The 27,305-nt window shown below is 51.0% G+C and overlaps 1 protein-coding gene across 1 annotated transcript in view; it reads left to right on the top strand.

Moving 5' to 3' along the window:
- LOC147725795 (uncharacterized) overlaps positions 1 to 27,305 on the top strand; it is a 121,474-nt gene that overhangs the window by 15,321 nt on the left and 78,848 nt on the right. The window contains exon 2 of the mRNA XM_086959942.1: positions 16,814 to 16,903. Within this exon, the coding sequence (XP_086816068.1) occupies positions 16,819 to 16,903 (85 nt within the window). The 5' untranslated portion in view covers positions 16,814 to 16,818. The remainder of the gene's footprint in view (positions 1 to 16,813; positions 16,904 to 27,305) is intronic.

Below are 27,305 nucleotides of genomic sequence, written 5' to 3'. Positions count from 1 at the left end.
AACGGCAGTGTCGGAAAAACCTACCTATTTTTGAAATAGGTCTTTTCAAACTTGAATCTATCTAAAAACGGTTTCCTTGAATTACTACCCAGTTGTGCTACAAAGTACTATTTGTTTTTTAGACTTCCTGTGCTAACATGGCACAAGCCGTGGACATCCCGCAGTATAGTCGCATTGCGGTGCGTGACCACTTGCGGGCTTTTAATGTCCCTGTGGAAGGCTTGGCTGTGGTTCTGGTGGTGAGTGCGGAACATGCTTACCCGTACAAACTGTTTTATTCGTGGGTGACATTTCCGGCAGTGAACGCTAATTCTGGAGTGTTCCATTCATACACTGCTACAGCTGTACCGGTTGCTTATGCTCCGTACAGGGCACTGGAAGTTCCTATTGATGCTTGGCAGCATGGAGTTTGGTTTGGTGGCGCCCTACCACACGCTTTAACCACTCCGAGGTTGGGTCCTTTGTCCATTCCGGGCACTAATTGGCCGGCTTTGGCTGGATTCACTCCTCACCCTAATCGCGCCACTTGTAGTGTGGCTGATCTGCGGCAACTTCATGAGGTCGCAGTGTCTGTGATTAGAGCGCTTGTTCATTACACTAGCCGTAATGTTCAGGACGCAGCCCCCAGGGGTGCGCAGCTTCGTGCAGAACAGGCTGGTTTGAAAATCAATCCCGTCATGGTAAATTCCGTGATGGGCAAAAAGCCCTAGGACAAGGATGATTTTCCTTTCTGGCTTGCGGAGAAATTCAGCCAGCTGGAAGCTGTGTTTCCTAATACGAATCCTGGTGACAAACACCGGATTCTTACGCTTAGTTTACTGAAAGATTTGGCCCCTGAACTTGTTGACTGTGAGACCTGGGGTAAGACTTTTGCAGCGGTCTATTCGAGGTGCTATGGCACCCCGTCTGTGACCAATCTGGGTGCGGTCCTTAAACGTGTTCAGGACGAACACGGACCGGAGTCGGCGGTTGAATTGGGTATGCGCCTGTGTGGCACCTTTGATATAGTTTGCGATCTGATCCTTGCGAATGTCAAGGGGGATGCAGTGAACTTTCAGGTTGCTAACGCCTTAGCGTTGATTCCCGAGGCCGAGAGACCCCGTCAGTTAGCGAGGATAATTGTGGCGGCTTATAAAACGGTTGGCCGCAATGCAAAGGGTCTTAAGACTTTTTCTGATAAAGAGAAAAAGCAGCCCCAGGGTCAGTCTACGGAAACTAGTGGTCAACCTAAGTCCAAGAAACAGAATTGGCCTAAAAAGCAGAATCAGGGTAAGCAACAACAACAACAAACACAGGTTTCTGCTCCTGCATCTCCGTTGCCTGCGCAGTCGGATCGAGTTTATGATTTGAGCGATCGCGCGATGATTAAATCACCTGAAAGGTTTCAGGCTTCTGACCAACGCTCTCCTCGTTCCTTTCAGGACTCATCGGCTCCGTCAACCGGTGGTGGAGGGGGCGGCAGGGGCCGGGGTGGCCAGCAAGGACGTGGTCAGCCCCGCCCGCGTAACGGTGGAGAGCAGCAGGAAGGCGCTACGCCCAAGAGACCACAGTTTGCCACGAAGAAAGTCGCCGCCCTGACAGCGCATCGATATGCCCCAGATAGTGAGAACGCGGCTTCGGAATCTGACGTGGGCTCTGACCTTGCTGGACAGCGCGGCAGAGATTACCATAGTGAGAGAGGCCCTCCGTCCACTGTTGAAGGTGACAGCGACTGACACTTATGTTGTAAATGAAACTGCTGATACGCATGTTGCTCCCCATGAACGTCTTTTTGAAATTGTCCTGTTAATCAAAGGTGACATGCAGCGAACTGTAAAAGGGGTATTTTGGGAAAATCTTTCGTCTACGTATGACATTTTGCTTTCGGAGGCTGACTGGCCCCCACCTTTTGTTCTTGCAGCTCCGTGAGGGGAGGAGGTGATCCTCCCCAGTTTCGCGCACACTGTATCGAGAGTGGAAGCGCTGCATTTTGCAGAAGAGTGGGCTCTGGCGCTTGTGCCGGCAGTGTACCGCAATCAGTGTGGCTGGGATAAATTGTCTCCAAGCCACCAGATTCCTTTACGGTCTCAGCCACAGCCTCAACCTCAATATCCCATACGGCGTGAAGCCAAAGCTTCGGTCGCAGCGATCCTTGAACAATTGGAATATCAAGGTGTTATAGAAACGTGTGTGTCACTGATGAATAACCCCCTTTTTACTGTAAACAAGCCGGACGGCTCATATCGTTTGGTTTTGGATTATAGGCATTTAAACTCGCATTGCCGTAACTGCGCAGTACAGAATACTCATGGCTCTGCTTTAGTGAATAGTCTTGAGCGTAAACGGTTCAAAACCACGCTTGACATTTCCAATGGTTTTTATGCCCATAGATTGGACGGTCTAAGTTCCCAATGGACCAGCTTTACATGCGGCGGTGTGCAAAAAATGTTTCGGCGTCTCCCAATGGGCTATAAGAATAGTCCTGGAGTATTCTCCGCCCGCATTGTCTCTCTTTTGGAGGGCATCGACCCAGTTGCTTGTTCGTATGTGGATGACATTTATCTCACAGACGACGATCTTTGGGAGCATCTGTGTCGAGTAAATAGCATAATTTGTAACTTTGCAGACATAGGTTACAAATTTAACTTTGCAAAGTCGCACATTGTAGAGTACACAGTGTTGTTTCTTGGCTACGAGCTTAACAATGAGGGAAAGGGGTTAGCACCTCACTTCCTGGAGAAATGCGCACAGTTGCGTTCTCCGACAACACTGAAAAAATTACAGTCTTTACTGGGCTTTTTGAATTTCGGGAGAACTTACATTCCGGAATATGCCCAGCGTATCAAGCCATTGTATGCTTTGATACAACCATCTTTTTCCAAATCATGCTGGCTGCCTGAGCATTCAGCCATTCTGCAGTCTTTGCAGGCTGATTTGCTCGCTTCTGAATACTTACAGACTCGTGATAACCAGACCAACCTGGTGATAAGAATTATCCCTGGGGCGGTGGGTTTCACGTACCTGACTTTTAATGAAGGAGATACAGTACCTATCGCTTACAAGTCACACTTGTACACTTCGGCTGAACTGCGTTTTTCCATTGTGGAGAAAGTTTTGACGGCTGTGCAGATGGCAATTCTTAAAGAACGTGCCCTGTCACAAGGAAAACACATGTTGGTTGTTACCCTGTGTCCTGCCTTGGAGGCAGTTACGAAAGCCAGTGTACCTAATTCCAAAGCTTTGCACCCTCGGTGGATTCAGTGGGCTGCATCCTTGACATCCCAGGATGTCACGTTTATTTTTAACGCCACTTTACGGTCGCAGGAGTATTTACAGTATGAATTTGTTCATCCTGCTCCTTTAGCAATGCAGCCGTTGGAGGATTTCCATTGCATCATTTACACTGATGGTTCGGCGCAGGTTGCGCATGGCTCTAAACATGCCTACATTTCCGCATGCGCCATTGTGGTCGGTGCCATGGTGAACGATGAGTTCAAGTCCAGTGTCGTGCACACGCAGACGCTTGGGGACTGCACCGCACAATTAGCAGAGCTTCGTGCTCTTATGCTTGCATTGGAGTACGCAGATCCTAGTGTGACGACTTTGATTGTAAGTGACTCTTACTACTGTGTCCAGTCTTACAATGAAAACTTGTTCTTTTGGATTCAGAATGAATTTCGTGATTCCAAAGGTAGCACAATAAAACATAAAATGATCTGGGTCCGAGTGGCGGAACTTAAAGAGAAGTTGCCACTCGTGTTTGTGATTCATACTCTCGGCCATCAGCGCGTGGGGGTCCTCGCTGTTGGAAATTCGCTTGCTGATGAAGCAGTGAAGTCAGCGGTATCGAAATACTTAGTTGCAGCAGTCACGAGGTCCAAAAGCAAAATAGATGATGACATCTTGGCAGCTGTTGCTGCGACGGAGAAGAGAAGTAAATATCCTGCGAGGTTCCCTTCTAAATACACATACCACTTAAGTCCCGATAAGGTTCCTTATGTGAAAATTCCTGATGTTGGCGAACGTCTAGTTCCCAACTCGGATCGCAGGGCTGCTTTGATTACAGCGGCTCATGAAGGTGTGGCGTCTGCGCATGCGGGCGTCTCGGCCACTGTAACTCAGCTACAACAAAGGTTCTGGTAGCGGGGACTGTACAAACAGACGCGCGATTATGTCCTTCAATGTGACATTTGCCAGCAGATTAAACCTTCAACTGCTGCGCGTCTGCCTCAGACACAGTTGTACATCTCTAATAAACCGCTTGGATGCGTTTATTTGGATTACTGCGGTCCATTTTCTTCTGATACTGCATACAAGTACATCTTAGTAGCAGTTGATTCATGCACACGCTTTGTGTGGGTATGGCCACATCGGAGCGCTGATTCACGGACTGTCATCAAGGATTTGCGAGTCTTTATAGGGATTTTTGCCTGTGGTACCTTCCATTTGGATCAGGGTCCGGCTTTCGCCTCTAAGGCGTAAAAGGATGCTATGGTTTCGTTGGGGGTTCAAGTCAAGTTTTCAAGTCTGTACAGACCCGAGGGTAACAGTGTAGTGGAACGAATGAACCGTGACTTAAAGCAATCTTTGACAGCCCGAGTTATAGGCACTGGCAGAAACTGGTTAGCCCACCTCAATGGCGTGCAGCGTGCGCTTAATAATCTCCCTAGAAGGTCTCTGGGTGGGCGGACCCCGTACGAAATGCTCTTTGGTATCAAGATGTACGTCCCTGACCTCGATGGTCTAGACTGCAAGGCCCAGGCCTCTGCCTTTGACGTAGATGAACATTGCAATGTTTTACAGGATCTACAAAAGACCAGAGACAGTCTAGCAAAGGAACATTTGCCCTCCACATCGGATGATGCGTTGCAGATCCCGGTAGTTGGCTGGCTACCCCAAGTTGGAGAACTGGTTCGAGAGAAGATCGATAACAAGAAAGAGTTTGGTCCCTCATATCGTGCACCGGTTCGAGTTCTTGGAGTGAAGGGCACAAGAACAGTCATTTTACCACCACTTCCAGGTCGTAAGGAAAACAGATTTATTTCTATTGACAATGTCAAGACACACAGGGTGGCCGATTCTTCATAGCATGACACCGGCTGTTTCCTGTCCTACCATGGTGAGGCATTCTGTGCTGGCAATAACTTCTGGTGCAGAACAGGAGGTGTCCCTCGAGATGCCTGCCATATCCAGTCCTTTATTAAATACTATTCCTGTTACTAACATTGATGAGCTGAACTACACCTATCCTGCTGATTTATCGATGCCTGATTTGCAGACTCGTTTGGCCGACCAGTCCAGATTCTCTTTTGACTCTGTTTTGGAACTTTCAAAGAAACCATCAACTATTGCGAAATATGCCACTTTATTTAAAAAACATTTTTTAATTCCCCCTTGGACATACATTTGGTTGATTCTATTTCCATTTTATCTTTTTATGTCAATTGGTTTTGTGTTTTATTTTTTCCGCCTGATCGATGGTCACTACGTTAAAGAAAGAACAGGAATTCGGTACCTTAATGGAACATTGGCCCCTCTTTCCTCTTCACATTCAGCACACAGACTGAAACGAAACTTGAATACAGTCAACATTACTGCATGGCCTGTCCTTGATGGGATTGTGTGGGATGCGGTTAGATTTCAAATACATGGGCCCACTGAAGTGATTAATGTTCCGAATGTGCTTAGAGTAAACATGGGAGATGTGATTAAACAAAATATACGTTCTGATGATTGGGATATTCAGGCCGTGGAAGCATTATTCTCTGATTTAAAATACTATGCGGCTTTTGATGCTGAAGACCTATATTTAGATTCTATTAATTATGGTGATTTGTTTTGCTTCCAACATTATGGTAATCATTTTCTCCATAAGACGAATTCCAGGAGAGCTTCTGTGAATTACACGCAGTGGGAGCACTGCCCAGCTCCTTTAATTGGAAGCTCCAGTACGTTTCTGAAAAAATACGGTTATTTTACAGATTTCAATCAATCAAATCCTGAGTCATTTTATTTTAGAATGACAGAAAAGTCCATGTCCAAAGTTAGACTTACCGATACAAAGTTGCTGTATTCGAAGTCCTTTCTAGACAGGTTGGCTTTAGATGGCTACGAGTTCTGGAAGGGAATAATTGACCTTAAATCGGTTTGGGGTACCAAAGATTGGCAGGTACAAGGCACTGAGGCTTTGCACCGTGCATGTCTCATCCCGAATCACATGTTGTTTCTAAATTCTACTATTTCCCAAACAACATGCTTTGGATTGGCTACTTCTAAAAAATTAAATACACCAATTATCCCCGAATTAGAAGAATATTCAGGTTGGGGTAATTTTTCTGAATTGTCTATTCGTGAGATACAGTCTCTAATACACAATTCGTCCTTTAATGTATCCAGTTTGGATCCAAAGGGTTGGCTGTTGTGGCAAAAGAGTTCTGATTCTTGCCAACGTCGATTTCTGGGGTTGGCTGAAGGGTTCACACAAGTACGACCTGATCCCCGTTTTGAAACTGATTATACTGTCACCACTTACTCTGTGGGGAAACTGTGTCAGAATTGGTTACAACATTCCACGTTAGCTGCAGTTAAACTACATCTGTCTCAGTTAACTGAAAATGTGGATTTAAATGATTTTATAAAAGGCCCGGCTAAGGGTAGATCTAAACGGTGGATTTATGCTGTTTACAATGAAATTTGGAAAGTGTCTCAAATTGAGGCTGCTAAGCGCCTAAGGGCAATTGACCAAGCAAATTTAGAAACAGTACTTGCAGTGGTCGATAACAGTATTAACACGCTTTCTTCCCGAATTTACACATTGAACAATATTGTGTCTTCTGTTGTTGACATTGTGCATGATGAAGTGTCCGTATTATATCATGGTCAAAATCAATTGCGTTCTGTTATGCAGTTTGCATGGACACTACAGACTCTGAAGGCTGGTCGAGTGCCTTGGAGATATATGAACGTCTCATCACTATTTGCCCCATTTAATTTGACTGACAAGCAGCGCATGCTTTCCATGCGAGATGCATCATTTTCTTTGTTACACATTGAAAAGTTAGAATCTTTGCCCTTCTCTGTGGCTGAGGCGGCTGCTGCTACATGGCTTATCCATGGTATTATTACTTTACCATTTGCTCTGTATAAATTTACAAATTGTATGCAATATATTGCTATAGGGCGATATGAACCACTAGGCAGTGCTTTCCTACATGAGACATGGTCTTTACCGTACACATACAGATGTCTGAAAGAAGGAAAGGAAGTGAATCTGAATGGTAAAGAATGCACTCAGTCGCCTGACCATTCACTGATATGCAGGCACATCCAATTGCATGGTTCTTGTAATCAGGACAGGCCAAATTTAGTCTGTGTTTTAAAAGGCACACCGGTTCCTGCAATAGTTCCCACATTCACTTTATTGTCTAACGGTAGTTATTTACTTTTGAATAACAAAATGTGTTGTGGGTTAATGGTCGGTATCGCCTATGTGGTTACTGTATCAGAACGTGTGGTGTGTTGCAAGAACGTGTTATATCCACCCACGCATGGGAATTCAGATGTTTCCATTTGGCCGCGAATCCCAACCTTGAGAGCGGAGTTCAACGGTTTGAGCCGAATAAGAGCCCTTTTGTCTCAAAAGGAAGTGGCCCTGAGCTCGGCCCGTGAAACTTATGTCCTTCACATAGCTAACACACGCACAGAGGTGCAGGCACTTTTAAATACTGACTTGCCGTTTCATTTCATAGCGCCAGGACGCCCCTTTGCTGGGGCAGCTGTGCGCTCAATAAATCAGGATAACATAACATAACATAACATTTCTGCGAGCTGGCTCATCAGATCTTTAATGCCTCCTCCACGTCTGGAATCGCACATTTTTTTAAGTTGGTTAGAAGTGGTCTCGTGACTACGTTTGAAAAAGTATTTGGTATTATCCCTGCGTTCTTTCATTCTATATTCGCAAGTTTGTTTGGCGGATTCCCTGTTTTGCTGGCTTTGGCTGCAGGCGTTTTGGTGATATTTTGCTTTATAAAACATGGATGCCCATCCTGCGCAAGAAAACGCTCAGCCCCTTCTGACACTGTTTCGCAACCGGATGCTTGATTACTATGGCACCTTACCGCTTGCGACTTTAAGCACGGCTTTTGGATTATCATTTCGATTTTCCTATTTCACATGTGTCCAGCCTGTGTTTCATTGCCTGAGCTGTGATTTCGACTGGGCCATTGATTTGTGTCTCTGCTTGACGACTTCTCCTGACGTCGATTTTGATCAGCTGATGAGCCCCGTAGTTGCTCACGAGTTGGTTTGTTCTGGCGAAAGGGTTATGGCCGCGGCAGCGATGCATGGACTAATGGGTCAGTGGGACATACCCGCAGCGGCGCATGACTTTCTGGCACATAGCGTTCTCGAGAACCCACTGAGTTGTCCTCTGATGTTGCTAGAGGATTCGGTGCTGGAGGAGCATGTATGTTCTTTCCCATTGCATAATTGGATGGCTGAACTGTTTTCGGATGATGACAGTGAATTCATGTTGGAAGCTTTGGCTACCTATTTTGCATATTCTATCCACCCATGAGTGGCTTTGGAGACTTTCACTGTTATGGCACGTGACTTTTTAGTAATTCTGAATGGTGCCTTTTCTGTTACGAACATTGGACTTTTATATGTTCTGGGCCTATGATTTTATAAATGGCCTCAAGTTCAAGTTTTTTTTATATTTTTGTGTGGCCACTATAGGCATTCATACATATTTTGTATTATTGTTTTTTATAAAGATTTACATACATTTAGCTTGGCTCAATATTGTTGAACTCTGCTTTCATGTTTTGCCTTTCTTATCGTATTGGCTTAGTTTTTTCCTTTTTTGACCGTCCTCGGATCATTGGGGGGGTGTCATATGGTTACTGCGTTTCTATATATTGTGTTAAGTTAGCATGAGTTTATTAAATGTTTAAACACCATATTTTCCTTCGGCTTCAGTTTGCACACGACACCTAATTGTTATTGTAGCTTTCAACCTAGACGAAAGATGTGATTTATTTGAGAAAAATATGTTATTGCTCTGATATCAGTCGTGCTTGGAACACTTGGTACAACTGTCTGCACACTGAGAACTGCACCCTCTAAGAATAACCTAACACAAGGTTGCTGAAGGCCTGATCCTCGCACCACATTAGACATAACACAAATAATGTTGCTGCCAACATTGGGCTCTACGCGGGTTTAAGATGGAGTTACAGGGAATGAATCAACACACTTGATGCTTCGCATGCAGAGAGCTGGTAGCTGTTGATGTGATCTGCTCCTACTGACCATTAGAGGTATGGGCCCGCCCTGCTAAAAACCCAAATGAGACCTTCTTAGATATAATATAATATGCTAAATAGGGTGCGCGAAATATAGGTGATACAAACTTTATATAGATTTTGCATTATAATATGATATCACCATTCGCTTACTATGGACTAGTGACTATGCTGTTAACTCTAGTTTTTATAATATGTATGTTGATATTATATAAGATACTGTGTTTGAGAACCTTGCATTGAAAAATAAATATTTCAAACTTGCACGTGTGTTCTTTGACTCCCAGTTTTTGTTTGAAATGATTATATAACGAAAGAGTGTTCATGTGTTCCACGATACCGGAGGTACCCTAAGTTCATGTTCTGGATTGTCTAAGTCATTGGGAAGTTGTTAGTACCAATGAGACACTGTAGCTAGCTTGGTAAGGGGATTTCTGATACTAAGGTGAGTTTTGGGTCACCCTAACTCACCCAGGTTCTAGATCTCTGTGCACAGTTCTGTGGGAGAACGGAAACCCTGCTACACAACGACATCCCCCCTTCGCAAGACCTCTGCAACTCCCTCGCCTCCTACTTCCACAACAAGATCGCGGACATACACAACAGCTTCAGCACTCAACCGACGCACGCCACGACCGAACCACCGCCCCCCTCCGCGCCTGGACCCTGATCGGCACCGAAGACACCGTCCGCACGATGAACTCCATCCACTCCAGATCTCCGACCGACCCCTGCCCTCACCACATCTTCAACAAGGCCGACGCTGTCATCGCACCCCACCTGCGGGACATCATCAACACCTCCTTCGACACCGCTACCTTCCCGGAGAGCTGGAAGCACACCGAACTCAGCGCTCTACTAAAGAAGCCATCAGCCGACCCCACCGACCTCAAGAACTACCGCCCCATCTCGCTGCTCCCGTTCCCTGCCAAAGTCATCGAGAGGACCGTCAACAAGCAGCTGGCCGCCTTCCTTGAGACGAACGGATCCCTCGACCTCTTGCAGTCTGGCTTCCGGGCCAACCACAGCACCGAGACCGCCCTGATCGCAGCCACCGATGAAATCCGAGCCCTGCTTGACAACGGAGAAACAGCAGCCATCATCCTCCTAGACCTCTCCGCGGCCTTCGACACTGTCTGCCACCGTACACTAGTGCAGCGCCTCAGCAACGTCGGAATCCAGGAGAAGGCACTGGAGTGGATCATCTCCTTCCTCGCCGGAAGGACACAGAGAGTCCGTCTCCCCCGTTCAGATCAGAAGCCACCGAAGTCATCTGAGGCGTCCCTCAGGGCTCCTCACTTAGTCCAACCCTCTTCAACGTCTACATGAGCCCCCTCGCAGACATCGCATGCCAGCACAACCTCAACATCATCTCCTACGCCGACGACACCCAGCTGATCCTCTCCCTCACCAACGACCCCGCCACCGCCAGAGCCAACCTCACGAAGGGATGAAAGAGGTAGCCGAATGGATGAAGAACAGCCGCCTGAAACTGAACTCGGACAAGACGGAAGTCCTCATCCTGGGATCTTCACCCTCCGCCTGGGACGACTCCTGGTGGCCCCCTGCCCTAGGCAGTGCACCCAAACCAACAGACCACGCACGCAGCCTGGGCTTCATCCTGGACTCCTCCCTCTCCATGACCAGACAAGTCAACGCCGTCTCCTCGTCGTGCTTCAACATCCTGCGCATGCTACGTAAGGTCTTCCGGTGGATCCCCACCGAGACCAGGAAGACGGTCACCCAGGCCCTCGTCACCAGCCGTCTGGACTACGGCAACTCCCTCTACGCCGGAACCACCGCCAAACTCCAGAAGAGACTCCAGCGGATCCAGAACGCCTCAGCATGACTCATCCTGGACATCCCCCGTCGCAGCCACATCTCCGGACACCTGGGAGACCTGCACTGGCTCCCGGTCAACAAGAGAATCACCTTCCGTCTCCTCACCCACGCACACAAAGCCCTACACAACCAAGGCCCAGGATATCTCAACAGCCGCCTCAACTTCTACGCTCCCAAACGCCAGCTTCGATCGACCGGCCATGCCCTCGACGCCGTCCCCCGCATCCGAAGAGCCACCACAGGCAGACGGTCCTTCTCCTACCTGGCCGCCAAGACTTGGAACTCCCTCCCGACACACCTCCGCCTGACCCAGGACCACCTCGCCTTCAGGAAGCAACTCAAGACCTGGCTGTTCGAGCAGTAACGGACCCCCCCTAGCGCCTTGAGACCCTCTGGGTGAGTAGTGCACTATATAAATGCTGATTGATTGATTGATTGATTGATTGATTGAGTGACTGCTCCTGTGCACTACGGCTCCACTGCTCCTCTGCACTGCAGCTTCACTGCTCCTATGCACTACGGCTCCACTGCTCCTGTGCACTGCGGCTCCCCTGCTCCTATGCACTGCGGCTCCACTGCTCCTATGCACTACGGCTCCACTGCTCCTGTGCACTGCGGCTGCCCTGCTCCTATGCACTGCGGCTTCACTGCTCCTATGCACTACGGCTCCACTGCTCCTCTGCACTACGGCTCCACTGCTCCTATGCACTACGGCTCCACTGCTCCTGTGCACTGCGACTCCCCTGCTCCTATGCACTGCGGCTTCACTGCTCCTATGCACTACGGCTCCACTGCTCCTCTGCACTGCAGCTCCACTGCTCCTATGCACTACGGCTCCACTGCTCCTCTGCACTGCAGCTCCACTGCTCCTCTGCACTGCGGCTCCACTGCTCCTATGCACTGCGGCTCCACTGCTCCTCTGCACTGCGGCTCCACTGCTCCTCTGCACTGCAGCTCCACTGCTCCTATGCACTGCAGCTCCACTGCTCCTATGCTCTGCAGCTCCACTGCTCCTATTCACTGCGGCTCCACTGCTCCTATGCACTGCAGCTCCACTGCTCCTATGCACTGCGGCTCCACTGCTCCTATGCACTGCGGCTGTACTCCTCCTATGCACTGCAACTCTATTGCTCCTGTGCCCTGTGGCTCCACTGCTCCTATGCACTGTGGCTCCACTGCCCCTATGCACTCCGGCTCCACTGCTCCTATGCACTGTGGCTCCATTTCTCCTATGCACTGCAGCATCACTGCTCCTATGCACTACGGATCCACTGCTCCTGTGCACTGCAGCTCCACTGCTCCTATGCACTGCGGCTCCTATGCACTGCGGCTCCACTGCTCCTATGCACGGCAGCTTCACTGCTCCTATGCACTGTGGCTCCACTGCTCCTATGCACTGCACTAGTTCTGCCAATGCTCCTCAATGCTGTCCATTTTGCCATTTTCCTGTAATAAGCCACTCACCTGAATCCCAAGTGGTTCCTATAGGGTGACACTGAACCCCCGGATTCCTCCCTGGGCCCCGCGCACAAGGTCAGGATAGAACACTGGTTCGACTGTAGGCCCCACCGAAGGGGCTTGGAAAGACAAGATGCTGTGGTTCAATCAATCAATCAATCTCAGAATTTGTAGAGCGCACTACTCACCCGCGAGGGTCTCAAGGCGCTGGGGAAAAAAAAGGGGGGAGCCGCTACTGGTCGATCAGCCTGGTCTTGAGTAGCCTCCTGAAGGTCAGCAGGTCTTGGGTCTGTCTTAGGCTGAGTGGAAGGGTGTTCCAGGTCTAGGCAGGGAGGTAGGAGAAGGATCTGCCACCTGTGGTTGTTCTTCGGATGCGCGGGACGGTGGCGAGGGAGAGGTCGGCAGAGTGGAGCTGGCGTTTAGGGACGTAGAAGAGGAGTCGTCTGTTGAGGTAGGCTGGGCCGGTCTTGTGGAGTGCCTTGTGTGCGTGGATGAGGAGTTTGAAGGAGATTCTCTTGTCGACGGGGAGCCATTGCAGGTTTATCAGGTGGGGGGTGATGTGGCTGTGGTGTGGTACGTCGAGGATGAGGCGTGCAGAGGCGTTTTGGATTCGTTGCAGTCGTTTGATGAGCTTGGCTGGGGCTCTTGCGTAGAGGGTGTTTTCATAGTCGAGTCTGCTGCTGACAAGGGTCTAGGTGACTGTTCTTCTTGTATCTGTTGGGATCGACCTGTAGATCCTGCGGAGCATGCGGAGGGTGTTGAAGCAGGAGGAGGAGACTGTGTTGACTTCCTTGGTCATGGAGAGCGTTGAGTCGAGGATGACTCCCAGGTGGCGTGCGTGGTCGGTGGGTGTCGAGGCTCCCCCAGTGTCGTTGGCCACCAGGAGTCGTCCCAGGCTGAAGGGCTGGAGCCGAGGATGAGGACCTCCCTCTTGTCCATGTTCAGTTTTTGTCGGCTGCTCTTCATCCAGTCGGCGATGGCCTTCATTTCTTCATGGAGGTTGGGTTTGGCGGTGAGGGGTTCCTTGGTGAGGGAGAGGATCAGTTGAGTGCGTCGGCGTAGGAGATTATGTTGAGGTCGTGCTGTCGGGCGATGCGTGCGAGCTGGGCCATGTAGATGTTGAACAGTGTTGGGCTGAGGGAAGATCCCTGGGGAACGCTGCAGATGATCTTGGAGGCTTCAGATCGGAATGGGGAGGCGGACTCTCTGGGTTCTGCCGGAGAGGAAGGAGGTGGTCCATTCCAGGGCCTTGTCTCGGATCAATGCGTCATGGAGGCGTGCGCATAAAGTGCAGTGGCAGACAGTGTCGAAGGCGGCGGAGGGGTCCAGCAGGATGAGGGCTGCGGTCTTACCATTGTCCAGCAGGGTCCTGATGTCGTCGGTGGCGGCGATGAGGGCCCTCTCGGTGCTGTGGTTGCTGTGGAACCCTGACTGGGATGGGTCCAGGATGCTGTTTTCTTGGAGGTATCGGGTTAGCTGTCTCTTGACGATCTTCTCGATGACCTTGGCTGGGAAGGGAAGCAGGGAGGTGGGCCGGTAGTTCTTGAGGTTTCTTGGGTCCGCCTTGGGTTTTTTGATTAGGGCGTTGGTCTCGGCGTGTTTCCAGCTCTCCGGGAAGGTCACGGTCTCGAAGGAGATATTGATGACGTTGCGCAGGTGGGGTGCGATGGAGCTGCTGGCTTTGTTTAAGATGTGGTGCGGGAAAGGGTCTGACAGGGAGCCGGAGTGGATTGTGCTCATGGTCTTAATGTTGTCATCGATGTTCACGTTGATCCACGCTGGCAAGGGGTCATGGTCTATGGTGTGCGGCGAGTCTGGTGAGTCGGTGTCTGTTGGGGCTGTCCTGGGTGTTGAAGCTGTCGGTGATCTTGCGGTGGAAGAAGGTGGCGAGGGAATCGCACAGGGCTTGCAATGGAGGGATGTCGTTGGTGTTGGAGCTGGGGTTGGAGAGTTCCTTCACGCTGTTGAAGAGTTCCTTGCTGTTGTGTGCGTTATTGTCGAGGTGGTCTTTGAAGGAGATTCTCTTGGCGGACCTGATGAAGTGATGGGGGTTGCGGATGGCGTTTTTGAGGGCTGCGTGGCTTTTCACTGTGCCATTTATTCTCTAGTTTCCGGCAGGTACGCTTGGATGCTAGGAGTTCCGGGGTGAACCAGCTGGCTCTCTTGCTGGTGTCTCTGTAGGTGTTTTTTTTTCAGTGGGGCGAGGGGGGTGTTGCAGTCGTCTATCCATCCTCTGAGGTTGTGGGCAGCGTCGTCGGCGTTGGAGGGGTCGGTGGGTGGGCTGAGAGCGAGGTTTGACTGTAGTTGGTCTTCTGTGTCTTTATTCCAGCAGCGGCGTGGGATCTTTTGGGTGCGGTGGTGTGTGATGGGTTTCCGGAAGGTGAAATGGATGCAGCGGTGGTCGGTCCAGAGGAGTTCGGTGGTGTGGCTGAAGGAGACGTGGGAGCTTGAGAAGAAGACGGGGTCTAGTGTGTGGCCAGCGGAATGGGTCGGTGTTGTGACGAGCTGTCTCAGTCCGATGTTGGCGAGGTTGGCGATCAGGGTGGTGGAGTTGCTGTTGTTGCTGTTCTCCAGGTGAAAGTTCAGGTATCCGTGGAAGATATAGTCGGTGGAGCTCAGGGCGTGCGAGCTGATGAGGTTGGCGATGGGGTCGGGTCCGGGGGGTCTGTAGACAAGGGTGCCTCTAAGGGTGGTGTTGGGGTCAGTGTGGATCTGGAAGTGCATGTGTTCGGTGGTGCAGAGAGTGTCGTTGGTGCTGGTCGAGAACCTTATGGAGTTCTTGTGTACGATGGCGATTCCTCCGCCTACTCCGTTGGTGCAGTCTCTGCGGGTGAACTTATAGCCGTCTGGGATGGCTATGGTGATGTCGGGTGCGGAGGAGTCGTTCATCCAGGTCTCTGTCAGGAAGGCAATGTCCGGTGATGATGTGTCGAGCAGGTCCCAGAGCTCGACGGCGTGTTTGCGTGCGGAGCGGGTGTTCAGTAGGATGCATCGGAGGTGGTTGAAGTCCTTCTTGGCGGGTGCTTTGGCGGCTCTGAGGCTGGTGTAGCTGCAGTTCCGGCAGGTGAAGGGACCATGAGTGTGTTTCGGGGCAGTCTTGAAGCAGGTGTGGGTCCATCCGGGGTTGAGAGCCTGGAGTGTGCTGGCATTGTTGCGGCGGCGGTCGTCATGGCAGGTGCGGGGGGCAGGAGGACCAGGGGTTCTGGTGCTGGGCACGGTCCAGGCGCGGACGGGATTGCCTTAGGCGCGCCTTTGGCTCGCCACCGGTGCGCCATTGGCTCGCCACCGGCGCGCCTGCTGAGCGCGTCTGCTGCGTCTGAATCAGGGGAACAGAGGCAAAAGGTCACAGAATCAGGTGCACACGAGGGGTACAGAAGGCAAAAAGGTAGCAGAAACTGGGGCACAGAAGGCAAACGGGCGTAAAATCAGGGGCACACGAGGGGTACAGAAAGCAAAAAAAGGGCAATCAAGCAGAGGAAGACGGGCAAAGAAGACCGGGGGCAGCGAGGGGGACAGCCGATAAGGGCACAGAGACAGCAGGCAGAGGGGCGAACTTACCAGCAGCATCGGCGGGCAGGACAGCACAGGCGGAGCTGTATGGTCGGGGAGCGACCTACCTGGCAAGGTCAAGGGTCTCCTCCGGGGTGACTGCAGTGAACCTCTCATGGGCCCACCTCAGATCTTGCGGTGCAGCGGCTAAGAAGTACCTGTAAGGCACGAGAGAATCACTAAGCGCCCAATCTTTTTGTCTTTTTTACCCCTTGCACTATGTAGCACATTAGTTGTGACCATACCGTAAACAAGCATCTACCGGGCACTGCCCTTCTGATGAACGAGTCTTCTGAACTCACTTAACTGGAGGTTGAAATCTTGCTACAGTCCGAGCGGAGGTTAAGACGCGTAAAAAAAGAGTTCCTGACTTCTCTTTATAACCGGGCTACAATTCAGTATAGTAAGGAGTAGATTTCTGTAGGCAATATTAAAATTCCTGGGGACAGCCGCCCATTTATAGCGCAGACACTTGAGGGGTGTCCAGAAACTAGCCGGGGTCTGACAGAGCCCTGGCAGAGGAGATTAGATGTTGCGCTTTAAATATTGACTTGTAATGGAATTGTTCAGGAGGGCTCCTGAGCTCAGAGCATTTACATATATGCATATATCATTTCTGAACAAGAATGCCTTGAAGTTGGAGTTGTTTTACCTTTAATCTTTTTCTTCTTGTTCAGGGATCATGGTTCAGCCGGTAGCTGGAGTCTGCAGCGGATCAATGGGGAAGCTGGAACAGTGTCAGGAGAGGAGCCGATCACAGGAAACAGGTGAGTGGTAAGCAGGGAGACCAAGCAACGCTAATGGGATAAGGCGGACTTTTATAACACTGCGTTTGGTCTGCCCTGTTCCCATGATGCACTGGGCCAGGGGCAGACTAATTTGCATGTAGCCAGGTTCTGAGCTGGGATGGTGCAGTGAGCTAAAAAACGGTGATGGATCAAGCCCGGATCTGTTGACTGGGTAGGAGTGTTCTGCTTAATTCAGATACTCTGTCCATCACCACCCCCTTTTCTGAATCGCTAACTGCAGGAAGGCATCAGCCGGGGTCATAGAACGCAGCAGCGGTGCGTCCATAGGGGCGTAGGGGCGTAGCCCCACTAAGCCTGGACGCACCTGACAAGCAGCATACACAAATTGAATAATTGAATTTAATTAGCGCAGCGCTCCTTCAATCCGGGTTGCGGGACACACCCGATTGAATAGGGAGTGCGCAGGGGGTGGGGCTGGCTGGCTGGTCTGCTGAGTGACAGTCTGCAGAGCAGACGTCAGCAGGCCAGCAGCAGTACTTGCGCATGAGGAATTTAGGCTGCAACTTGCCCGAGCATGCGCGCTGGCAGGAAGTTCCCAGATGCTCATACGGAATAAGGGGCCAGGGGAGGAGGGGTGGTCCGCTAGCCGGCCCCGTGGTAGGGAAGGCGCCAGGGCGAGGAGTCAGTGTGACCCCCTAACCAATCCTGGAGCTGCATGCAGCTCCAGGATTGGGTGGTCAACCGTGCCGAAGGCTTGGCAATCCATAATTGGATGCCGCGCGTAGGTGGCACACTGGCTCAGGCTCAGCACTGCATGGCCAATCACTGTGTGACTTCAGCACGTGAAGCCATGCAGTGATTGGCCATTCTGTGATTCTGGACGCACGCGCCATGACGTTGTCCTGGGCTGGCTGCTGTACTCTTACACACACACAGGCAGCAGCAGCAGACGTCTGTCCGGCCCACGGTCCGAGTCCGACACTACCTGCATTGACTTGAATTTGAGTAGAGAGACAGTCAGAGACTAGAGAAAATCGTCAATCGATCGAGATAGTCAGACAGACAGAAGTAAGTCTCACAGAGTCACAGCCAAGAATCGAATATAGTAGGTGCAGCAGCCGTGGTGCAGGTCGCTTGGGCAATGGGCAGACATGAGGCATAATGAGATATGATATGGCATGAGGGGGGATGCCGTGGAGCGGCGGAGGGGCCCTGTCTTAATCTTTCTTTCATTATGTCTGTGTCAGCGAGTGAGTCTGTGGCCTTCTCATCAGTGACTGAAAGTGTCTGACCCCTGACCGTCGAAGAAGGGGAGAGGGAGCGAGTCTTAAGTAAAGTTATACCACACACTACACAGTGGGGCAGAGTCACATGGCACAGAGGGGGGTGGCCGGGTGGGTAGGAACTTCCGATAGTCCTGGCCGCCATCGTAGCCGGTACACTTCGATAGTCCTGGCCGGTACCACTAGTCTGAGTGAAGCCTGAGCCTCATTTCACAGGCAGGGGCAGAGGGAGACTTCTTCTTTCCGATAGGCTGGGGGGGCTGCTTGGACTGTGGCTAGAGATCAGATGAGGCAGAGGCAGAAGTAGGCAGGCACTGCCAAAAGGCAAAAACAACCACATCTCGCCATATTAAATAATTGAATTTTGCGGTGCGTGCATGTTACTTTTAGATTTTACGCGTTGTAATCACCTGAATATTAACGCGGGACTGCAGGCTTTTACCGGGCATATTAAAGTTTTAGAGCGTCAAATCCTACCTGTGTCAAGATTTACGCAAATGCTTCCCCTGATCAACCTTCCAGCCAGCCAGTAATGTCAGCGCAGGAAACCTTGCTGTGGGCTGTCGACTAAATGCGAGTGCGACACAAAGCAAAATAAAAATCCCACAGCGAGGCAAAACGTCTGTCCTCTCTGGGAAGGGGCTTAAAATATCTCCATCGCGTGTTTTAATGTGTACTGTACATCAGTAAAAATGAATTGAGCAACTGCTTTTGGAGGCCAACCGTCATAAGTGTTGTGTGGGGGTGTGTGGGCCTAGCCAGACATGGAGGGCCGCTTGCGCAGGGGTGTTGACGCGCAGCGGCAGCCAGTGAACCACACACTCGTCCCAGTCGGAAGTGACGTGCCCGAGCGCACGCCTTCCTTTTATTGATCCCCGCAGGCCACGCCTGGCCTGCGGATGCATGGATGCGTGCGTGCGTCCACTAGAGTGCTAACCGCACTACATCTCTATCCAACTATGCACAAATTCGAAAATGTTCAAACCAAACTGTTCATAATGCCACAATGAGTTAGATCAGGCGCTCTGTACTTGCGTGTCCCTTTGATGACGACTTCAGGGTCTCAGCTGATAGGCATAGTCATTGAGTCTTTGACTTGGGCGGGGATTGGGCCTCAGACTGTATCGGGGGGTGCGGCCTGGCCCTCGTTCCCCGCTGCGCGATGGGTTCCGGATGGGGGTGGACATGATTGATGTTCCCCCTCCCGGCTCTGGCACCGGTCCTCGAGTGTCATGTATTGAGCTGCCCTCTTCATCTTGTGTCGCTGCTCGGGGTGGCTCGTTGGTTCCATCTATGGCTTCGGTGTCCGCGCTCGAGCTAGGAGGGACCATTTTGAACCATGAGGTGTTACTCGAAACTTCTTCTCCCTCCCTGCTGGCAGTCACCATGGTTCCCTTCATGTTGGTTACAGTCCACGGGCCTGGTTCATAGAATGTTTGAAATTTCCCCCCTGGGCGTCTGTTCCTGATGACAACCCGATCTCCTCGATGTAGTTGCTTTGGTGTCGCTCTGCGCCGGTGGCTCGCTCGCATGTTGTTCCTGCGTCGGCGTTCCTGAACCTCCCTCATGTCGTCCCTCACCGGTGTCGGTCCTGTGGAGATGGGAAGGAGGTCTCTGCGTTGGCCTTGAAACATGAGGGACCACGGGCTCTTCTGAGTAGTGCAGTGGGGCGTTCCTCGATATTCTCTCAGGAACTCGTGCAGTCTTTGCTCCGGGTCAGCTTCCTCTACCACTGCAATCCTGAACATTTTATTGAGAGTCCGCATGAACCTCTCCGCCTCTCCATTAGCTTGTGGCCATTGGGGAGTGATGTGCCGGTGGGTGATGCCTCTGGTTTTCAAGAACGTGGCAAATTCCGTTCCCTGGAATGGTGGGCCGTTGTCGCTTTTAATCTCGCCGGGGAATCTAAACAAAGAGAATATTTTTTCTAGCGCTGGCCCCACGTGGGTGAACGCCGTGGATGGCACTCTTTCCACAATGGGGTATTTGGAGTACGAGTCAATGACCACCAGAGTGTGGCCCTCTCCGGGGAAGCTTCCAAAGTCCACGCTGACTTTAGACCACGGGGCCGTGCATGCTTCTTCAGTAATTATGGGGACCGGCCTTTCAGGATCACTAGTTAGCTGGCAGGATATGCAGTTTTTGACATACTCTTCCACTGTGTTTTCTAGTTCGGGGAACCACACCTTTTCGCGCATGCGCGCCTTCATTTTTGTGGCACCCTGGTGGCCCCCATGCGCGAGCTGGGTGGCTCGGTGTCTGAGGCGTGTAGGTATCACTAGGCGTGTTCCTCTCATCAGTATACCCTCTTCCGTGGCGCTGAGATCGTGACGGATGTGCCAGAATTTCGTGAGGGCTTCCTTATCCGAGGCTGTCCAGGTATTGGGGAGATGCAAGTAGTCAGTCCAGGATCCCTCTTGTACCGCTTGCAGTGACCTCATGTACGGGTTATCGTCCACTGTCGCCTCCTTGATTTCCTCGATGGTCATGCATTGTGGGCAGGACGTGAGTGCCACCCACTGGACATATTCTTCGCAATCTTCATCAGCAGCTGCTGGCTCTTGAGGTAGTGGGTGACGCGACAGGTAGTCAGCTGGGTTTTTGGCTCCCGGCCTGTATACCACTTCCATGTCGTATGTTTGCAGCTGGATCACCCACCTCTCAATGCGTGGCGGCGGATGGGGAGCAGTGCCCTTGAAGAGCGGCACTAAGGGTTGATGATCGGTGACCATCACGAACGATTGTCCTTGTAGATAAAGATGAAAGTGGCTGCAGGCCCACTTGATTGCTAGGGCCTCTCGCTCAATCTGTGCATATCTGGTCTCGGTCGGGGTTAGCGCCTTGCTGGCAAAAGCCAGAGCTGTCCACTTTCCTGGTTCATGTTCTTGTGTCAGGACTGCTCCAAGCCCCACTGGGCTTGCGTCCACGATGACCTCGGTCCGCTTGGCGGGGTCAAAGTATGAGAGCGTTGCGTTTTCAAGGAGGGCGTCTTTTATGCCCTGAAATGCCTCGTGTTCCTTCGGGCCCCATGTCCAGGTGGCATCCGTCTTCGTTAATGCTCGGAGGGGCTCGCTGCGGGTTGCCAGTCCCGGTATGAAGCGGCCACAGTACGTGGCCATCCCGAGGAAGCTCCTCACCTCCGTTGGGGATTTCGTGCTGGGGTGTCTTTGATGGATTTTGACTTCCGTGGATCAATTTGGACCCCTTCCTGGTTGAAAACATAACCAAAGAATTCGATCGACGATTGGAAAAATTGGCATTTGTCTTTGTGGAGGGTTGCTCCATAAGTGCTTAGCCGTTTTAGCACATCCCGCAGTTGTCTATAGTGTTCGGATGCGGTGGCGGAATGGATGAGGATATCGTCGCTTACATTGATTACCCCCGGCAGTCCTGACAGCAGCTCCCTGATGGTATTCTGGAACACCTCCGCTGCCGAAGATATTCCAAAGTTGAGGCGTTTGTACCGCCGGAGGCCGAGGTGGGTACTGAACGTAGTGATGAAGCGGCTTTCCTCGGCAAGGGGCAGTTGGTGGTAGCCCGCATTGAGATCGATTTTCGAGAACCATCTCGATCCATTCACATCGGCTATTATGTCGTCCATCGTGGGTGTTAAGTGTCTCTCCCTTCTGATTGCGGTGTTCGGCAGCCGCATATCGATGCACAGCCGGATCTCGCCAGGTTGCTTGGGTTTCTCGACTATGACCATGGGGGAAACCTAGGGGGTAGGTCCTGTTACTTTTTCGATGACCCCCATATTCTCCAGTTTCTCGAGTTCCTTTTCCACCAGCGGTCGCAGGTGGAATGGTATTCTCCGATGGCGTAGGGCTGTAGGGGTGACAGACTTGTCGATGTGGAGCTTAATAGGGTCGCATTTGATGCACCCCAGACCTTTGAACAGTTCAGGGAAGCGTTCCAGTAATTCCTCTAACTGATGGTTCCGGATACTGTTAGCAAAGGCGATCAATTTCAAGTCCTCCGCCGTGTGGCTGCTCAACAGCGTGTCGGCTTCTCGATCGATAATGTGTACCGTTGCGGTCACTTCAGCCTCGTCAGCTCGTATGGGTATTATGATTTTTCCCTTCAGAGGGAGGGGAGTGTCTGCTCCATAGGCGAAGATTCTAGTCTTGGAGCATAGGACCTCCGGACGAGGACGTAGCTTGTTGAATTCCTGCAGCCCCATGACGTTGACGGTGGCGCCAGTGTCAATGACAGCTTTTACCTCATTCTCTCCCACCTGCACTACACACGTTGGCTGTGGTCGTCGTCTGAGTTTTAGCTCCCGAGCAAAGGAGACTACATACGCCTCCTCGTCTTCCGACTCTGACTCGTCATAAGTTGTTGGTAGGAACTTGTCTGCCCTCTCCGGGGGTGGATCTGTGAGCGATAGTTAGCGGACAGCTTTGGTAGGTGTCCATGGTTTCTTGGAATTCCTGGGTTGGCTCTTTCTGCGACAGACTGACGCGAAATGATTGGGGATTCCGCAGTTCCCGCAGGTTTGACCTTGAGCGGGGCAGTCTTTGGCTGCATGTGGTTCATGTCCGCAGTATCCACAGCGGCTTTGCGGTGCGTCTCTTCGGTATCCCTTTTTCACCTGGCCACGTGGTCGTGGTCGTACCGCGTCAGCGCGCTCAACCTTGACGGTTTCCGTTTTGGCGGGAGTTTTGTGTAAAGCCTGCTCCATGGCCGTCGCTCTGGCATCTGAGAGTTCATGTGCTCTGGCTAGGATGAGGATGTCTTCTAGTGAGATTCCTGGTTTTCGCAGGATATGGCCCCTCAGAGTTTTATCTCGGCATCCCTGGATAAGTTGGCGTCGTATGGCTTTTGGCTGGTCTTCATCCGTGGAGCTAGCCAGCTCCCGAACTCGGGTGTGGAACTGATCCATGGATTCACCCTCACGCTGACGGGCTTGCCCTAGCTTGAAGACTTCGAAGTCCACATTTAGTTGGGGGTCAAAGTGGTTGTTCAGGGCGGTAACAGCGGCAGCGTACGTGGTCACCCCCTGCGGGTTGGGGAGGTGTTTGAAGAGCCTGAAGACCTCGTCCCCTGCGTAGTAGAGAAGCAGTGATCTTTTTACCGCGTCATCCGTCTCCCTTGTGACCACAAAGTAGTTCTCGAGTCTTTCCAACCAGATTTTCCATCGGGGCGAGGCAGTAGATGGATCACTTGCCTCACTGAACGGCGGTAGCACCCCAGCGGCTGCATGCTGGAATGGGATGTTGATAATGGGGGCCGCAGCGTCTCCATCCCCCATGGTGGTGGTGCACAGGGACTATTTGATGTAAAGTCTTAATCACCCCAGCCCCCACACGGGCTTTCGGCAAAAGGCGTACCTTGGCAGGGGCGTCGCTCTGTTCGTCGTCCAGATCCGCGTGCCACGTGGTCCGTGGGTGAGGGGTGGTCACTGTGGCATTAGGGCTCTCCCACCAGGCTTCAGCAGGCCTCCACGTGTAGTCGTAGCGAGGCAGGACAGGGGATGGCCTTCTATCTGGAAAACCTCGTCGTTGTTTTACCCCAGATGCGTGAAGCAGTGCATGGGGCGGCGTCCTCGCGTACCACGCGAGATGCGTGATGATCGGCACCACGTGTGCCTCGTTGGACCGCTCCGCTCGGACTTCTGCGGTGGCCGCAGGTGCAGGCACACGCTCAGTGCTTCTCCTTCGAGGCAGGGCAGCGAGGGCGGAAGGTCAGCGCCCTCCAGCAGGCAAGGGCAGGCAGGAAGGAGCGTGCCGGCTCCCGGGACGCAGGAGAGTGCGTCAGGTCACACGCGGTATGCACCGCGGGGGCGAGCAGACTGCTCCGCTCGAAGCACGGTGTACGGGCGAGGGTTGGGCCCCCTCCGCTCGTCGCCAATGTTGTGTGGGGGTGTGTGGGCCTAGCCAGACATGGAGGGCCGCTTGCGCAGGGGTGTTGACGCGCAGCGGCAGCCAGTGAACCACACACTCGTCCCAGTCGGAAGTGACGTGCCCGAGCGCACGCCTTCCTTTTATTGATCCCCGCAGGCCACGCCTGGCCTGCGGATGCATGGATGCGTGCGTGCGTCCACTAGAGTGCTAACCGCACTACAATAAGGGTTGTGAAGTCAAGTTAATATAAAATGCAATCAGTGCACAAGCGACTTGTCTAGATAAGGACGTCACACTAACGCCCCCCTCGCGCGGGTATTAAATACAGAAACCGATTGAATGTGAGATTTAAAGGCAAATGTTCAAGCACAGCGAGCGGTGAATGCAGCAAACTACCTGAATAAGCAGCAGCTGACAGTGCGATTAACGTGAGGTATTGTTCAGCTGGTGAACGTATTGTACAGTAAGCAAATCACTGGCACTGCAGGCGAAAGCCTGTCCATCTGTTTGGAGAGTTGTCGTGCAATCTGTGCTGGGGGGGGCAGTAAATAATCCATAACCCTACAAACAATATGCCATGCAAAAGCAGTGATTTAGCATACGAGCGCGGAGCGCCTGCGGGGCTGGGGCAGAGAGACTAGTCACTGGTTAGAGAGAAAATGAAACTGAAGGTCGGTGGGGTCGGGGAGAGCTAGTCACTCACTCGGCAGAATAATCTGTGTATGCCTAACAAAGGAAAATACTTCTTTAGTTCCGATGCAGCCTTCCCTCCAGGCAGTAGGTACGCTGTCTAGTCACTGGTTAGAGAGAAAATGAAACTGAAGGTCGGTGGGGTCGGGGAGAGCTGGTCACTCACTCGGCAGACGGCAGAATCATCTGTGCATGCCTAACAAAGGAAAATACTTCTTTAGTTCTGATGCAGCCTTCCCTCTAGGCAGTAGGTACGCTGTCAGCTGTCTCCTTGCAGTGAAAGGCAGCGCTACTGCTACTGCCTCGCATGTTATCACGGTGGAGAACGGAGGTGCACTACTTTAACAATGCAGCCTCTGCATGTATTTTCTGAAATGTGGGTTGGTCCAAACATCAGGCGAGCAACAAGGCAGATGAGGGGCAAAACTACTTTGAAACTGGAGCGTGCCACGAGCAGTCAGCTCTATGTCCTTTGTCTGCTCAGGTTTTCAGAGGCTCACATCTCTTATAGGCTAATTGCCTACAGTTCCAGAGGGGTAAACAGCACATACACCTAAAGGAACCAATGTGCTTCGAACCCAAAAACTACACATCAATTTTATGGTAAAACCAAGCAGGTTTGCATTGCATAATTTGCATATTATGGGCGTGCAATAGATATGCGCTCCCCCCACCCTTCGTTTCGAACAGGAACTCTGTCTGAAGCACTCATTGTTTCCCATAAATGCATTAGTGCAGTCAGTGAAAAGCAAACATGACATGAACATAAAACAGGGTGAGAGGTCGCTCTTATTGTCCTTCCTTCTAAAGGTGTTTTCTCTCCACTACAGCAGCAGCTCAAAACACCCATGTGTTGATTAAATGAACCAGATATACGGATCCCACATGCAAGCGAAAGAGAACCCACATGTTTAAAACTTGGTGAAAAACTAGAAGGTTCGGCAATTGCAGTAAAAAGCAGCTAGGGCATGTCAGCTCCCTATAAGCGTTCTATTATACTTAACCATTCGCTCTAGTACAAAGGGCAGCCTTAGGAATTAACGCAGCTGTTTGGTGCATGGAGCTTAATGGTCCGAGCAGCCATTAGTTAAAAATAAAAACGTAGTCAGTTGCTCTGTTGATAAGACGGTACGAAGAGCCTTGCACCGGGCATCTTGTGAGCTTCATTTTTATGGTCCATGGTTTGCTTTATGTAGACCAATGGAAGCTTGTCGTAAAAAGACAGCCACCTTTCCCAGAATGCCTCAATCTTTATTGACTTCCCTTCTGAATCAGTTTAAGTGCTAATGTATTCAATGAACATTGTAAGCTTCGGACTCCCATGTAAAAAAAAAATATAGCATCAGTTTCCTTACCTTACCTTTAACACTGGTGTTTGCTGTGTTGTAGCCGGGGTAAAAGAGCAGCAAAGGAGGTTGGGATCCTGTTGTTCTTTGCTGAGAAATGGCCCTAAAATGCGGTAATGTTTCAGGTTGTCAGGTGCTGAAAATGAAAAGATGACAATTTATTTTTGAAACACTAGGGTCATCAAACAAAGACTGTGGGGGGGGAAACATAATGCTCCAATTATTTCCTTGCATTTTGCATCCAGCTCTTTCTTAGATGACAGTTAATAGCTAGCTGTTGTATGTTAGGATGTATGTATGTGGTCACTCTCCAGGCCCTCAAGCAGTGTCTATTTCAGTGCCTCTAGCAACCACTGTGGCACAGAGAGGCAGGAGGCAGTAAGGCTGTATTTTTAGCAGTCAGTTTGTGGAACCAAAGACTGAAAGCTGTGTAGGTTGTATATACAAGTGTGTTCATACTCTCTCTGGTATAGATAAGAATTTAGTGTAACATTTTCCTTTACAGCCTGCCAGTGCCTATTCTTCAAGAATTCACGGAGAGGTTCCCACGCTCAAGACCTGTTTTTCTTCCCCCACCTTTCTTTGTTTTGTTTCCCGGTTTTCTCCTTGCGTGCCATTCGTTACTCTAGAGTCTAATAGAGTCGGAAGGCCGTAGGGGGAGACTGTGGACTTTTCTTCAAGTTCCTGACGCTCCTGCGGAACGTGCCTGGCAACCATTACACTGCTGTGCAACTTCTTCTACTCTTAGAGCTGAGATTTCCATGAAAGTCTTATAGTCTGAATTCAGCACCTGAGCATAATAGGACGGAATGTATGAAGCTCAGTGGTTATACTGAATAAGCAGCTACCTATGGTATGCCATCTATTAATGTAATAACTGCACTTTCACAATTGCTTTATTAACCTTCCTGCTTTCTCAAATTTGCTTGAAAATGCGCGATTTTTCTTTTTTTCCCAAATTTTCTTGGGGGGGAGGGGGTTATCCCCCAAACCCACCTTTTGGGGTTCGGGCTCGCTCGCTGCGCTCGCTCGCTACGGTGCTGTATGCAAATCACTTTGCGCCCCACCATTTTAAAATCTCACCCACCGCCCCTGATAGAACGTACAACACTGCTCCAGGCTAATTTCCATGATTGATGCTAACTGCAGGAAGACATCTGCTGGGGTCATAGAACGAACGACACTGCTCCAGGCTAATTTCTGCGATTGATGATAACTGCAGGAAGGCATCTTCCGGGGTCACAGAACGTACGACACT

Source organism: Lissotriton vulgaris, chromosome 3_1 (assembly GCF_964263255.1).
Source record: "Lissotriton vulgaris chromosome 3_1, aLisVul1.2, whole genome shotgun sequence".
NCBI lineage: Eukaryota > Metazoa > Chordata > Amphibia > Caudata > Salamandridae > Lissotriton > Lissotriton vulgaris.
This window is presented reverse-complemented; position numbering and strand designations above follow the sequence as displayed.